We start from the raw sequence: 14,674 nt of genomic DNA, 5'->3' as shown, positions 1-14,674 counted from the left end.
TGACATCACCTACTTCCATCACACGCGGCTGCTCCACTTGACATCACCTGGTTCCATCACACGCGGCTGCTCCACTTGACATCACCTGGTTCCATCACACGCGGCTGCTCCACTTGACATCACCTGGTTCCATCACACGCGGTTGCTCCACTTGACATCACCTGGTTCCATCACACGCGGCTGCTCCACCGGACATCACCTGGTTCCATCACACGCGGCTGCTCCACTGGACATCACCTACTTCCATCACACGCGGCTGCTCCACTGGACATCACCTGGTTCCATCACACGCGGCTGCTCCACTTGACATCACCTGGTTCCATCACACGCGGCTGCTCCACTGGACATCACCTGGTTCCATCACACGTGGCTGCCTGGACTCGAACCCAGCCCCCGTCAACGGTGGCAGGTCACGGCCCTGACCTCTGAGCCAAACCGGCCAACCTCCACGCGAGAAATGTTTTCATTGCACCACAGCAACGGCAAAATGAGGATGTATAATACTGTACGTAGAGTACGTATTTATACGTTGACGGTTTTGTGTGTTTAAACCGAGCGCTCTCATCACAAACATCACACAATCCAGCGGTATTCGTTTAACGCGTCGACAACTGCTGATGAAACCCCCCCCCCACTCCACTCCCGATGGTCAGAACCGGTAAATAATTTGCTCGTGTAAGCACATGCTGATGACCGATAATGTTGAACTGGAAAGCCAAACAGACTAAAACGAATACAGACAAAAACGAATACAGTACAGTATTAAATGTTCAAGTGAAAAGGCTAAAAAAGGTCTGGGGGGTTGTTTTATTACTTTTTCATTCACGTGACGACCACGTCAACGCAATGTGCCCGGTGCAACCAAACCCCCCGCGCACACGAATTCCGCCACGTGAACAAATGTGGAAGTTGTGCGTATGACTGACACGGGGCGACTGTGGTGTCCCACACGCCATGGAATTTACACAATACTCCCCCCTCCCCTGCCCCACCTCACCCCGCTCTGCCCCGTGTGTGTGCGCGGTATATAGAGGCGGGAGGTGCTTTGAGCCGACATCAGACTCTTCCTCCACCGCGTGAGCAACTCGGCAGAAATCGACACCACAAGCCGCCTCGACACCGCACCTCTGACTCGCACGGTTCAACGTACACTCTTAAACATCCACGCCAGCCATGAATCGGACATTTTCATCACGGGTGATGACGTCTTCTAGAAGTAAGTTTGAAACATACACCGCGGTTGTATTACTGTTATATTCATATTCTTAGGTTTTTATCGGTAAAGTCACGTAGGTAAAAAAATTAAATTAATAAAAGTAAAATAAAATAAAAATCACGACGTTTCGGAGGCAACACAAGCCTCCGTCTTCAGGTGCAACCGTCACAGCACGACAGCTGTATCAAGTATATAGCTGTATCAAGTGACGGTTCCACCTGAAGACGGAGTCTTGTGTTGCCTCCGAAACTTCGTGATTTTATTTTTATTTTATTAATTAAAATTTTTACCTACGTGACTTTACCGAAAAAACCTAAGAATATGAATCCTTGCAGTCACGAAAGCTTAAAATCTAGAATGTATTACTGTTATTGTTGTACTTTTACGATGATGATAATAATCGGTCATGTACATGATTACGTTTGTTAGGTTAGGGCGTGTAAATATAAAGATGTCGTACACCCACCTCTACAAGACACAGCCAATGAGGAAGGATTGTCACGTGAACAGAACTTTCAATTTGTTACTGAATTTACTCAATTGTTAATGTTGTGGGTTTATTTTATTTTATTATTATTTTCACCTACGTGACTTTACCGAAATAATCTAGAATTAGTAACACATTGGCACGTTTTGTTCACGTAGCAAACTTTACCAATTGTCAGTTCACTGCTGGATGAAGTGTGGTGGCGTAATGATTATCACAATGCATTGCGGACCTGATTTCCTGAGTTCGATTCCCAATCATGGCCAACTTCAGTGACCAATATTTGAACCGGTTCTCGCGCTGACCAGCATGGTGAAATATGGTCAAACAATCCCCATTCATCCGGCACGGGGGTTGGCAACCCGTGGCTCCAGAACCGCCTACGCATCTTTAAGGACTGCACAGCGGCTCTTGAAATTCTAGATTTGAAGACGGAAGCTTGTGTTGCCTCCGAAACGTGATTTTTATTTTATTTTTATTTGACTTTTATTAATTTAAATTTAAAAATTTTACCTACGTGACTTTACCGAAAAAATACTAAGAACATGGCTCTTGAAATATTGAGTTTTTAACCGGATTCTAAAAAAATAAATTCTTCTTGTTATTTTTGGTTGCTGACCCTTGACCATGAGACTCCAGTTTACCATGGGCAGGGCCAGCAATCTGTGGCTCTGGAGTCGCCCTACGGCCCTTTAAGGACCGCTTCGTGACATCGTTTATCAAGGACCAACATCTCGTATTCACCGCGTGCATTTCGGCTCATGAAACATTGAGCTTTTTTGACCGAATTCGAAAAAAATGTCTCTTATTATTATTACGTTGGTTGCCGACCCCCGATCTAGCGGCATACATGTATCTTAAGTGCGCGTGTGTGTGTGTGTGTGCCGCCCGCAGCACAGCACTGGCTACCGGGAGAGAAAGGAGGAGTCCCCGAGAGCGACTCGCGGCACTCCTCCCTGCAGCTCACCCTTCAGCTCGCCAAGCAGCTGCAAGCGATGGGGACACAACTCATCCCGGCGTTCGTAAGTGGCTCCTCCTGTGCTCAGCGCCTAAGGAATCACGCACAGCTCACGAGGCCCCACTCCACGGTGCACATGGCTGGGGAGACGATCAGAATCAGCAGCTCCAACACATCGCCTTTTCAAAGTTCTGTATTTAAAATATCGTCGTTATATATGGAACTCGACGTTTTTCCTGTAGGCTTATCAGCCAAAACGGTTGAAGGTTATTTTTGTCCCGTAACTATAACATCCCAATATCACGATGATAATGACACACACTTGCTCTATTGAATGCATGCTTACACCCGCTTGTTGTGATCGCTCACCGTCCGCAGGGCTCCAGCGAGGAGGTGGAGGCCGGCGACTGGGCGCATGACATGCGCGCCGCCGGCGTGCCCCTGCTCTCTCGCAGGAGGTCCTTCTTCCCGTGGGCCCAGAGCCATCAGAAGCGGCTCCTCCGTGACGCCGGGGCGCTCGCCTTCTTCCTCGACTACCTGCGCCGCCTGCTCACCGAGCGGGCTCAGCGGCAGCCGGAGCAGCGGTCGACGCTCGCCTCCCTGCGCGGCACCGCGCGCTCGCTTGAGGCTCTGCTCGAGCACCTCTGCAGCACCCTGCGCCTCGCCGGGCAGACTCCCCGCCAGATCCAGCTGCAGCTGCTGCACGCGCCGAGTCGCGACGAGCAGGGGAATGATGCTGCTGATGAAGAGGAGGATGAAGAGGAGGAGGAGGAGGAAAAGCAGCTAAAGTGCGCACTTAAGATCCCCGCCGTGGTGATGCTCCACGAGTTCCAGGCGTGGGTGGAGCGCACGGTGCGAGACCTCAACACGGCCTGCAAGAACCACCACGAGATGGTGTAGGGGATCTGGCCGTGTGTCGACTGATGGTGTAGGAGATTTGGCTGCTCCATCATTACCACCACCACCACCATCACCCGTTTGCTTTGCTCTTAAGTCAACCTCCTGCATGCGTTATTATTGTCGTTTACCTCCACTGCAAACCTGATCAGCTGTCAGAGCCACTTTACAGGTGGCTGATGAGGCTGATATTGGTTGATTGGTTCATAAGAATCGCGAACGTTTAACGTAATTATTACTACTGCGGTATGCAATTCTATGTATATTTATTAATTCCGTGTTTAGGAATTACATTGTATTGTTTAATGCGGGTGTGTGTAAATGCAGGGGCAGATGCATTGACTGATGTGGCGGCATTTCACCTTTGCCCTTAATTTATTTTTTGTATTTTGAACTTTAAAGGCACGTGCACATGTATTCACACTAACTTTCCATCAATAGATGTAAACTATCGTGTGTCGTTGCCTACTGTGGATTACAACCGTTACGATGTAAATTGAAAACTGAGTTTAAATTGGCACTTGTCTAAATGCACACTGGCACGTGTCAGTAAACTTTGAGGGTCCATTTCTTATGATAAGAACTTACTGCGAATGAGAACGTTTTGCACTCGAATATTGCATATTCGTTTGAGCTATACTGTGTTGTTGGTTAAAAACATGTTCTTTCTTGAGCCGAGTTTTTATTGAAAATAATTATTGGTTCAAGTATAAATATTTCAGCAATATTTTGCACATATTTGCTGACGTTTTCATTATTAAAAACATGTCCGATTTAAAAAAGAAAGACGTGTAAATGTGGTTTATCATTACACTTGGAGTGTGTGCTACTCTTAATGCTTTCCAAAAAAGGTTGAAAGCGATCATGCGTTAGCTCTATGTGTCTGTCCGTCCAACTGTCCGTCCATCTCGCCTGGCACGGTAAAGATGTCTAATATGAACGGAAGTTGGTCACGTTGTTTTGCTATTAGGGACTTACACCATACACAACCGGGCACATGTATCAAAGGGTTGCCCAAAAACATAGTCATGTAAACTTATCGTAAAGTCAGAAGTAGGCCTATTTGTTTAGCAAGCCTGACAGTGGAGTAGCTATCGATGCCAACCATCCTCCACTCACCTGCAGGGCTCATTCGCTCATCTATTAAAGGCTGATCTGTGCAGATAGATCATTGGATGATCTGTGCAGATAGAAAACTATATGTACAGGAGAACCCCTCTCAACGACGGCAATTGGTTCCAAGAATCCGGTCGTTAAGTGATTTCGTCGTTAAGCGAGTATGGAAATTACAAGTTAAAGGGTTTATTCGTTCCGATAGCATCGAAAGTTACCCTTTTTTACCCAAAAAATTCTCATTTTCAATATTTAAACAATGGATATGAATACAAAAAGATACAACATTATAAACACGTGACATTAAAAGAAACAGTTAACCAATGCATTAATATTTACAGTACGTACAACAGCCCGTCATTAACAAGGGAATGGTCGGTAAGCGAACACATGGAGGCACTGCACTCCTATCGTGACATCGCGGATGTCACTGTGTAATGCCGGCCCTAGAGAGGCACGCCATGCCATGTATTGACATCGCCTGGCACCACGTAAATGTGGGTGCAGTACCGGCCCTAGAGGGGCTTGGTGAGCACTGACTGACAGCGCTGAGTGGCACCACGCTCTGCGTGCAGTGCCGGTTCCTACAGGATGGGGTGTGAGAGTGCCTGCCACGGGAATGGGGTTTCTAAGGGCCGTGGCACTCTGGTTGACCCTGAAGAACACGTGACCGGTTAAGTCTACACAGGGCCCCCAGGTGGGGGCTAGGGGTGGTCACGTGTCAGGGTCGAGATCCTGCTAGAGGATTCCAGAAGGTGGGCGTGGCTAAGGGCGGAGCCAGCCACACCACAGGGGATATAAGCCGGGTCCCCCAGAGGGACCGGCTGCTGTTGTTCATCTTGAAGAAATCTACGTTCTTCGTTCTACGTCCTAGAGTCACCAACACGTGGACCTGGACCCAAGCTGGGGTCCTGTCCGTTGTAGCTACTCCCAGTGTAATTAGTGCAGTTAGCCTGGTGGTCCACCACCATAACTTGTCATTCTGTTAAGGGGCAGTTACCCCGTGTGTTGGTGTTAATAAATGTGTTGCCTCCAAAGAGTACGTCTGCGACTCAGTTGAACTCACTACACTACTATACACTACACTATACACTACACTACTATACGCTACACATTGGGCTCTATGGAGGCCCGTTGCTAAGCGATTATTCGTTAACACGGGTGGCCGTTAACAGGGCTTCTACAGTATACTGTAGTTATATATTTGTAGATAACTATATGCACTGATGGATGTTTACTCCTTTTGTTGTTTGCCAAAATCGGAGCCTAATTTCCAGTGGAAGTGAGACTGAGCTCTGGAAAATATTTTCATTCCTCCCCAACCCGACTGCCAGGGCCGATGGGGGGTGGGCAGAAGATGGGATGGGAGGGTGGGGGCCCCGTAATGAAGTCCACGAGAAACGAAGAGCTCAGCCCACATGAAGGTGCATTGTTGATTGAACAAAATGCAGCCAACAGACTCATTCAATTATAGATCACCTTCTCCTTGTGTTGTTAAAATCGCGCGGGCGTCTTGTTCTTATCCAGCGATAGAACAGAAGCGTGACTGTTGGCATGCAAATTCAGTCCTAACTCCCTCGTCTGGTCTGCAGGAGGTCCTGGGATCGATCTCGACCCTGACGTCTGCTGTATATTTGGAGTTTGCATGTTCTCCCCGTGGTCGCGTGGATATTTCTCGGGGTACTCTGGGGTTTCCCTCCACATTTAGAATCAACATGCGTTTAGAGTACAGTATTTGGCTGCTATAAATTACCACGTGATAAACCACTTCGTTGAGCTATAATTTGTGGCCAGGTCGTCTCTGAAAAAAAAAGATATACAGCTCAGGGGGCGTTACCTGATAAAATATTAAAATAATATGGTTCGTAGTTTAGTTCAAAGTGAAACAAAAGCTCAAACGTGTGCACATAAACGTTGGGAAGTCCATTCATGAATTCACACTGAGAGACGTCGAGAGGAGCACGTGGCCTAAGAGGATGTACACACAAGTGAAGTGGGCTTGGGCAGGACGCGTCGTGAGGGAGTGATGATGGCCGGTGGTTAAAAACCAACGACAGAATTGGCAGCCAATGAGGGACACGTGCCGGAGAGGACATCCAATGCGGAGATGGAGCGGTGAAATCAGCTAACGTGTAGATGGATTTTTGCATCGCGGGCCAACGAGGAATGACAGAGGCTTGGGGGGGAATTCTTCGTCCAACAGTCGCTTGGTCATCGATGGCTGATTGCGATTCTTCTCGTTGGTAGTCCAACAATTATCTACTCGGGCAAGAGTTAGGGTTCAGTTGTAGGTTTGTGTTGAACAAGGTTATGAGATTACGCATTTAAAATATAACGATCGTAGGTCACTCCATGCACGGTCAATCATCGGCGAGGTGAAACACTAACGTTTTGACGGCCCCCTCCAGACAGATAGAGTATACACATCGTAAAATCGTCCATATACAAGCCTCTGTTACTACTTCCTTATGAGTCAAGCTACCGCCGCATGTCTGGGAGGCTCAACCTGGGTACATGAGCACCCCACCCACACGCAATCTAAGCTCTCTCCCACCTCCTCAACGTCTCGACTCAGTATCACAAAGTTGTTCAACTTGCTGTCGACACAAGTATTTGCAGCAACCCGTGGGTTTTTTGTTGTTTTACGCATGTGGTAAATTGCACAAAAAACAAAATTACAGCGAATGGGACAGGGTCTGACAACCGCAAGATTTTTACCAATGCATCATTGAGGGAGGGAAGGCGGTGGGGTTATAGTTGTGACATGGTATTGGTAAATAGTTTAAACCATTTATACAAACAGGCACGCACCGGTTCTATGAAGAAACAGGCGTCTGACAAAGGTGGCCTCGCTTTTGATAAGGTTATTCACTGGGACTTAAGAAGCTATTTTCCGAAAATTGCATTGGAAAAGCAAAAGCGTCGTAAATATTAACTGAGAGAACGTTAACCATCTCTGATGTGCTGACGACATAGTACAGCACAACAAGTCCGCTAAACGATTGAAGATATCTGTAAGGGGAACACAACTCGAAAATACAGCAGAATGCGTACCCATATGACGTCTACCGATAGCTTACCGTGATCACGATGAAAACAAGAGGTGGATGCGAGCAAGTTGTAGTGCTTTTGGAAAACTGAACTTGATGATAAAATAAGTAATATTTTTTTTACAAATTTTTAAAACACGCTTTAATGAAACGTACCAGTACTAGTAATCAGAGGTCGCAAACGGGTTTTGATTCCTTACCCGTACCCGGCTGCACCAGGGTCGCAAACGGGTACCCGTACCCGTACCCAGCCGGGTACGGGTACCCGTACCCTACCCATACCCGTACCCTACCCGAAATGAGTGACAAACGGCTACTCACCAGTGACTCACGGCCTACCCGTACCAGGTCGCACCAGGGTCGCAAACGGGTACCCGTACCCGTACCCGGCCGGGTACGGGTAGCCGGGTATCGGGTAGGGTACGGGTATCGGGTACCCAGTTGCGACCTCTGCTAGTAATGGAAGGACTCCACGACTCCAGGAAGTGGCCCCGAAGCTTGCCATAACGTAAGGGACCGTGGTGATTGACAGCCAACGTCAGTTGAGCGTGGACAATTAGACACAAGCTGAAACGTAACATATAAAAGAAGAATGTTTAAAAATATATATTTTATTTTTAATGACAGAATATAGTATTGTCATCAGTATGACATAAGTATACCAAGTTTGCAGTCGATACCACATTGGGAAGTGGGTAAAATTTGAGTTACAAGATTTGAGGATACAACAACAGACAGAGTTAGTTAATAAAAAGTGTGTAAAAAAGAAACCTGGCAATGTGGCTAGAAAAAAAAATCCACTACTGGATGAAGACCTCCACAAGCCAAAGCCTCCTCTCATGATTCTGCGATGCAATGATCCACGGAGCGCCTGCACATGAACTGAGTTCATCGCTCCATCTCCTCGGCAGAATTTCTCTTGGACGTGTTCCATTGCTTGGCTTCCACTCTGCTATTATTATTGACCGTTATCCTTAATTCATTCGAGCTACATGTCCTGCCCAAGCTCGATTTCTTTCCTTAACTTGTCCATTAAACTGGGTGTGTTCTCTAATCCGCATGTTCCTCTCTCTCTCTCTATGCATGTATGTTGTGTAACTTAGTTCGCACCTTACGTAGCCGACCGTGCAAATCGGAGGTGCGGGCCGAGGACATCAAAAGAAAAGACAAAATGAAGTTGTAAAGAAATTTGTTTTCAATTTGGAATGATTTACAAATTTTGAGTTTTCAATGCAATTCTAAGCATGCATCCCCTCCATGCCTATTTTCACACTTTTCAGTTTTCGTTCCGTACGTTTCATTCAGGACCGTGTTTCTGAGCCGTAGCAGGAAGTGCACGCGACTTGCACCACCGTTCAAACACGATCGACCGATCGACACACAAACTGATTCGTTGCGCGCATCGTTGACCACAAAGAATCCATTTGAATCGACACATCGTTACACCCATCATCACTGACACGCTGCGGGGAAATTACTTCCCCCTGTGACACATCAGTGTCACATCTATTCGTCTCCGCTCTTTGTGGCAGGTGCTGTTTTTAGCTTCCAATAATTAGAGCGGGGAACTTTTCTGTAGCTGCGGTCGTACTCGCTACCGTGCCAACTCGCAAATGCGCAGCACCGTCACTGAAAGAGGAGCCAGGCAGAGAGGAGCGCTTGCGAGTATTGCACCGTCTATTCCACAGATCGTAATAAGATCGTGTAATTGAGATGCACCCCAGAGCGTGTGGTCCGTGCCAATCACGGTAAAGAAATGTGGTCACGCGCGCGCACCTGCCGGATTATCAGACTCGCCACCAAATGTTCTTTTAGTCATCCGAAGCGCGCGGTAAATGTAATCGTGTCCTCTGTGACCCAGCGGTCCTCAGAGTGGAGTCCCTGGATCACCAGGTGGTCCGCGACAGTCCTCCGGGTGGGTCCGTGGGCTACGATGCAAATGCAGGTTTGATCAGGGAATGATAGCAACGTTTATACCTTTTGTGTCGGAGATTAAAGAATATTTTACTCATATAAAAAAAAATAAGTTAGGTAGACTTCCCTTATTAAACTAACCTAACCCTAACATCTAAATGTCCCCCCTCCCCCCCCCCCTTAAAAAAACAAACCTTATCATGGGATTTTCTTTGCCAGTACCAAAATATGAGAATAGGTTTTCCCCGTTTTTCTGGCAACAAAACGCCAAAAGGCGTTTGGGACTAGGCTCAAAAGAAAGCTGTCTCTGGTGTGGACCAATCAGTTTCAAAGACAATGCATATATTATCAGAGTACGTTTTTTGTTTGCATTCTGACCACAAGCATTGTGGTTAATGCAGACATGATTCCTTGTAAAAGGTTTAAGTTTGGTGTTTTAACATTTCAACACCTGTTTTGTTGCCAGAAAAAAGGGGAAACCCTGTTCTCAACAAACCTTATAGCTGCGTAAATCCGATAATCTTAATAATGTTGTATTGCTGCTATTTAGAGAGAGAAGTTAATGAGTTGTGTCACCAGAGTTGGGGGGGGCTGAGTGGTCCGCGGGCCAAACATAGTTTGAGAAGTACCGCTATAAACAAACGACAGAATTGTGCCGGTTGTATATTTATTTCTCTTTAAGTCACATGGTTATTGACGGATCACGTGCAGGTCACTGGAGTTGAACCCAGGCTCTCAGCGGTGTCAGCTCAGACTTCTGACCTCTGAGGCATCTGGCCACCTCAGAGTGCCGTATACTGCAACACCAGCCCCGTTGTTTTGTGCGGTGACCGGGGCCCCCATCATGTAGACTGAACGCCCTCGCCAATAACGTCTGGGAATCTGACTGTGTTGCTGATGAGACTGTTAACGCTTGGAACGAGTCAATCATTTGCTGATTAAACCAAATGCTCATGACCGATTATGTGGAACTGAAAAGCTTAACGGACTAAAACGAACGGAGAATGTATTTAATTATTATTATATGACAACACTAATGCAGGTCCCTATTCTTTGTTTTGTAATGTCTTTCCCGCATCACGATCACGTCATCGCGGTGTGCACGGTGCAATCCCCGTGCGCACGGATCCCGCGTGAGCAATTGAGGAAGTTGAGCGGCTCTGCCGGAATAAATCTCCCCGGAGAGACTGCCGCTGCAAGAATAATATTTGATTTCTGTCCCCAAAAAGTCCGCGATCAGAGGGCATTGCGCAATGGGGTTGACGCAACGCCCCTCCCTCCCTCCCTCTGTCGCTGTCCTCACCCTCTTGCCCTCCCCACGTCTCCTCACGTGAGAAGCCCCCTCGTGTGCCCTGTATATAGAGGCGCTCTGAGCTGCTGACAATCATGAGACTCCGTCGCGTGACCAACTCAGCCGAGATTCAAACGCCGCAAGCCGCCTCGACGCCAGCCATGTATCGGACACAACATCACTCGCAGATGATGACGTCCGTTCGAAGTAAGTTTTTAAACGTACACCACGATCGTACCACAGTACTGGGACATTTTTGCGCATATGTTGAACTTCTTTCGCACCGTACGCAGCCAACCGTGCTAATTGGAGATGCGGGAGGAAGGACAAACAGACTGAATACAAAAATCAGTTCGAAAGAAATTACTTTTGAATCTAGAAAATAATGATGCTGGTGATAACAATTCATCACGTACAGACCCCTTGTCAGTTCACTGCTGGATGAAAACCTCTCCACGATGCGGGTAAGAGGGGGGTTGTTTAACCGTACCCAGCCATACTTGGTGGGCGAGTGAGTGGTTGTCTAATGCTTATCGCAATGCATTACGAACCCGGCGATCCGAGTTCGAATCCGCGAACACGGCCAACTTCAGCGAGCGATATCTGACCCGATTCTAGCCCTCTCCTCAATAAACCTGCCCTGGCCAGCATGGTGAAGAATGGTCAAACGACCCCCGATAACCAGAACGGTTCATAGAGTCATTCATCCAGCAGTGGACATCGATCCATCGAGCGGTGTGACTTGCGTCTGTGCGTCTCGGCGCGCTCCGCCCGCAGTAGCTGTTAGCTCGCTGCGCTACGAACCCGGCGACCCGAGTTCGATTCCAACACCGCTCACAGCGCTCAACCCCAAACAGTCTGGCAAAGGCCACAATGGTTTGGGGGAATCTCTATCGTCTTTGCCACCCGCAGCCCAGCACTGGCTGCCGGGAGACAACGGAGAAGCCCCCGAGGAGAGCGACTCGCGGCGCTCCTCCCTGGAGCTCGCCCTGCAGGTCGCCCGGCAGCTGCGAGAGACGGGTCCGCGACTCGTCCCGGCGTTCGTAAGTGGCTCTCCACCCCACCCCCCCAAGTCCGCCTCTGTTTGGCGCCTGACCAAATCACGCGCAGCTCACGAGGCCCAACTCCACGGGGAGGGGTTCCGAGAGGCTGCGGAGGCGATTGGGGTCAGCAGATTCATCGCTTTCTGTGCCCGAGTTGCTTCTTTACATATGGACCCTGGCTGTGTTCTGGAGGAAAATAATATAATCGGCGAGTAAAAAGCCTCTTGTTGTTATAATAATCAGCGGCCCGCATGTCCTTCGGACGTGACCGTCCGTCCATCCTCCCTCCCTCCGGCCAGCCAGCCAGCCAGCAAAACCTTTTGTCTAATGATGTACAGTATAACAGCGTGTCCTGCTCATTTGGATGGACCCACGGCCGGGGTGGAGGGTGAGTGGCGGGGGGGACGTGAGGTCAGGATGCATGAACCCCGGCGCAATCCTGTGAGATGCGGGTGACATCCCGACCGTGCACGCAAAGCCAGCCAGCCAGCCAGGAATCCAGCCAGGCAGTCGTGAATCCAGCCAGCAAAACGTTTTTTCCCCTCCCTCTAATATAGCGCGACACACCCTTGCTCTATTGAATGCATGCTTACACCTGCTTGTTGTGATCGCTCACCGTCCGCAGGGCTCCAGCGAGGAGGTGGAGGCCGGCGACTGGGCGCATGACATGCGCGCCGCCGGCGTGCCCCTGCTCTCCCGCAGGAGGTCCTTCTTCCCGTGGGCCCAGAGCCATCAGAAGCGGCTGCTCCGTGACGCCGGGGCGCTCGCCTTCTTCCTCGACTACCTGCGCCGCCTGCTCACCGAGCGAGCTCAGCGGCAGCCGGAGCAGCGGTCGACGCTCGCCTCCCTGCGCGGCGCCGCGCGCTCGCTCGAGGCTCTGCTCGAGCACCTCTGCAGCGCCCTGCGCCCCGCCGGGCCGACTCCTGGCCAGACGCAGCTGCAGCTGCTGCACCCGCTGAGTCGCGACGGCGATGTTGATGATGATGAGATGATGATGAGCGAGATTGAGGACAGTCAGATGCAGGGTACGCTCAAGATCCCCGCCGTGGTGATGCTCCACGAGTTCCAGGCGTGGGTGGAGCGCACGGAGCAAGACCTCGACACGGCCTACAAGAACCACCACGAGATGGTGTAGGGATCTGGCTGTGTGTCGCTGATGGTGGAAGAGATCTGGCCGTGTGTCGCTCATCACCATTATCACCGCCACCTCCACCAAGCGTTTGCTTTGCATTTGAATTGTCAACCTCCTGCACGCATTACCACCTAAGAATGGAAACCCCAATACGAGATGGGTTGCCTCCAGCCGGTCGACTCAAGGTGGTGGTGATGGTGGAGGGGAGGGGGGTGGTGGATCAGTGTGATCATAGACCCTGCACTCAATTTAAGAGTTACCAAGCATTCATGGCATTCCGTCGTCGTTTACCTGCACTGCATCTTGATCAGCGGTCAAAGCCACTCCAAGGTGGCTGATGAGGCGGATATTTGGATGAATGTTTGCAAAAGACCGTACACACTTACGTCGTTAGTACGTGTATTTATAAACTCCGTGTGAAAGAATTGCGTATTTTACGTTGTTTGAATCGAGTTAAATGAAACACCAAATGTGTCGTGATCGTGTGCAGATACGCATGCAAACGTATTCGTTGATTACGACTGCATTTATGATTTTACATTTGCTCTATTTTGTATTTAGCTTCACAAAAGCACGTGATAATTTTAGTCCCATGAACTAATGTCAATAAGTGTCAACTATTGTGTCAGTGCTGACTATAGGTTACGAGCCATGCTTGTGTAAGGTGTGTAAGCTCAGTGTAAATGTGCATTCATGTGAACTCAAAGGGTCCATCTCTTACGATGCGAACTTCCAGCGGTTGAGCGTGTTTTGCACACGAATATTGGATATTCATTCTCGCTATACGTTAATGTCGGCTTAATAGAGATATATTACTTCATAGGGACGATTGTTAATTTAAAGTATTCATTGGTTAATATATAAAGAATCCACTTTTTGCACATTTTTATGATAAAGCCTTTCTGTCAGCGAGTATATAATAAACATGTCTGATTAAAAGTAAGATTTTTTTTCATGCCTGTTTTATCTCTACGCTTGCAATGCATGCTATTTTCAACACTTTATAGCCGAAGTGGCCATCATCCAACAGTGAATTGACAATAAGACTGTCGCAAGGGCAGCAATGCCTACGGCGTGGTAACCCATCAGCTGTTTTGTGGGTGTTGATTGCCTTTTCCACACTGGTTTCTGTTCCGCAAGTATGCACGTTGAACTTCTCTTTCAGCGTATGCAGCCAACCCTGCTAATCGGAGGTTGCGGGGGAAGGTCAACAAACAATATACAAAAATCAGCTCGAAAGAAATGCATTTTCAACCGAGATGATTTAAATTTTGACTTAAAACTTTCGCGACTGCAGAAATTCAAATTCTTGGTTATTTCGGTAAAGTCACGTAGATAGAAAAAAATAAACATTTTAAATAATAAAATAAGTTTTAAATAGAAAATCACATTGAAAATAATAAAAGCAAAAAACCCACAAAGTTTTGATCGCAACACAAGCGGTCTTCATCAGGTGGAGAAACCGCTTGTGTTGCGATTAAAACGTCGTGGGCTTTTTGCTTTTATCATTTAAAATGTATTATTTTTAATTTTAATTTTATATTTTTAATTTTATTTTTTATTTTCTATCTAC

The 14,674-nt window shown here is 48.1% G+C and overlaps 1 protein-coding gene across 3 annotated transcripts; it reads left to right on the top strand.

The window, feature by feature from the left end:
- Positions 1-1,072: 1,072 nt before the first annotated feature.
- LOC133348543 (uncharacterized) lies at positions 1,073-14,067 on the top strand. 3 transcript variants are annotated; one of them, XM_061561413.1, is made up of 3 exons: positions 1,073-1,216; positions 2,598-2,725; positions 12,595-14,067. In XM_061561413.1, exons 1-3 carry the CDS (start codon positions 1,174-1,176, stop codon positions 13,102-13,104), a joined length of 681 nt encoding a protein of 226 aa, XP_061417397.1. In that variant the 5' UTR covers positions 1,073-1,173; the 3' UTR covers positions 13,105-14,067. The 3 variants fall into 3 exon arrangements, with proteins under 3 accessions (XP_061417397.1, XP_061417396.1, XP_061417395.1); XM_061561412.1 differs by lacking the exon at positions 12,595-14,067 and adding an exon at positions 3,040-5,667; XM_061561411.1 differs by lacking the exons at positions 1,073-1,216; positions 2,598-2,725 and adding exons at positions 10,998-11,133; positions 11,839-11,969 and having other exon boundaries at positions 12,595-14,063.
- Positions 14,068-14,674: the final 607 nt, after the last annotated feature.

The sequence above is a fragment of the Lethenteron reissneri genome, chromosome 27 (genome assembly GCF_015708825.2).
Source record: "Lethenteron reissneri isolate LAM-NWPU_2019-01 chromosome 27, ASM1570882v1, whole genome shotgun sequence".
NCBI classification, from domain to species: domain Eukaryota; kingdom Metazoa; phylum Chordata; class Hyperoartia; order Petromyzontiformes; family Petromyzontidae; genus Lethenteron; species Lethenteron reissneri.
This window is presented reverse-complemented; position numbering and strand designations above follow the sequence as displayed.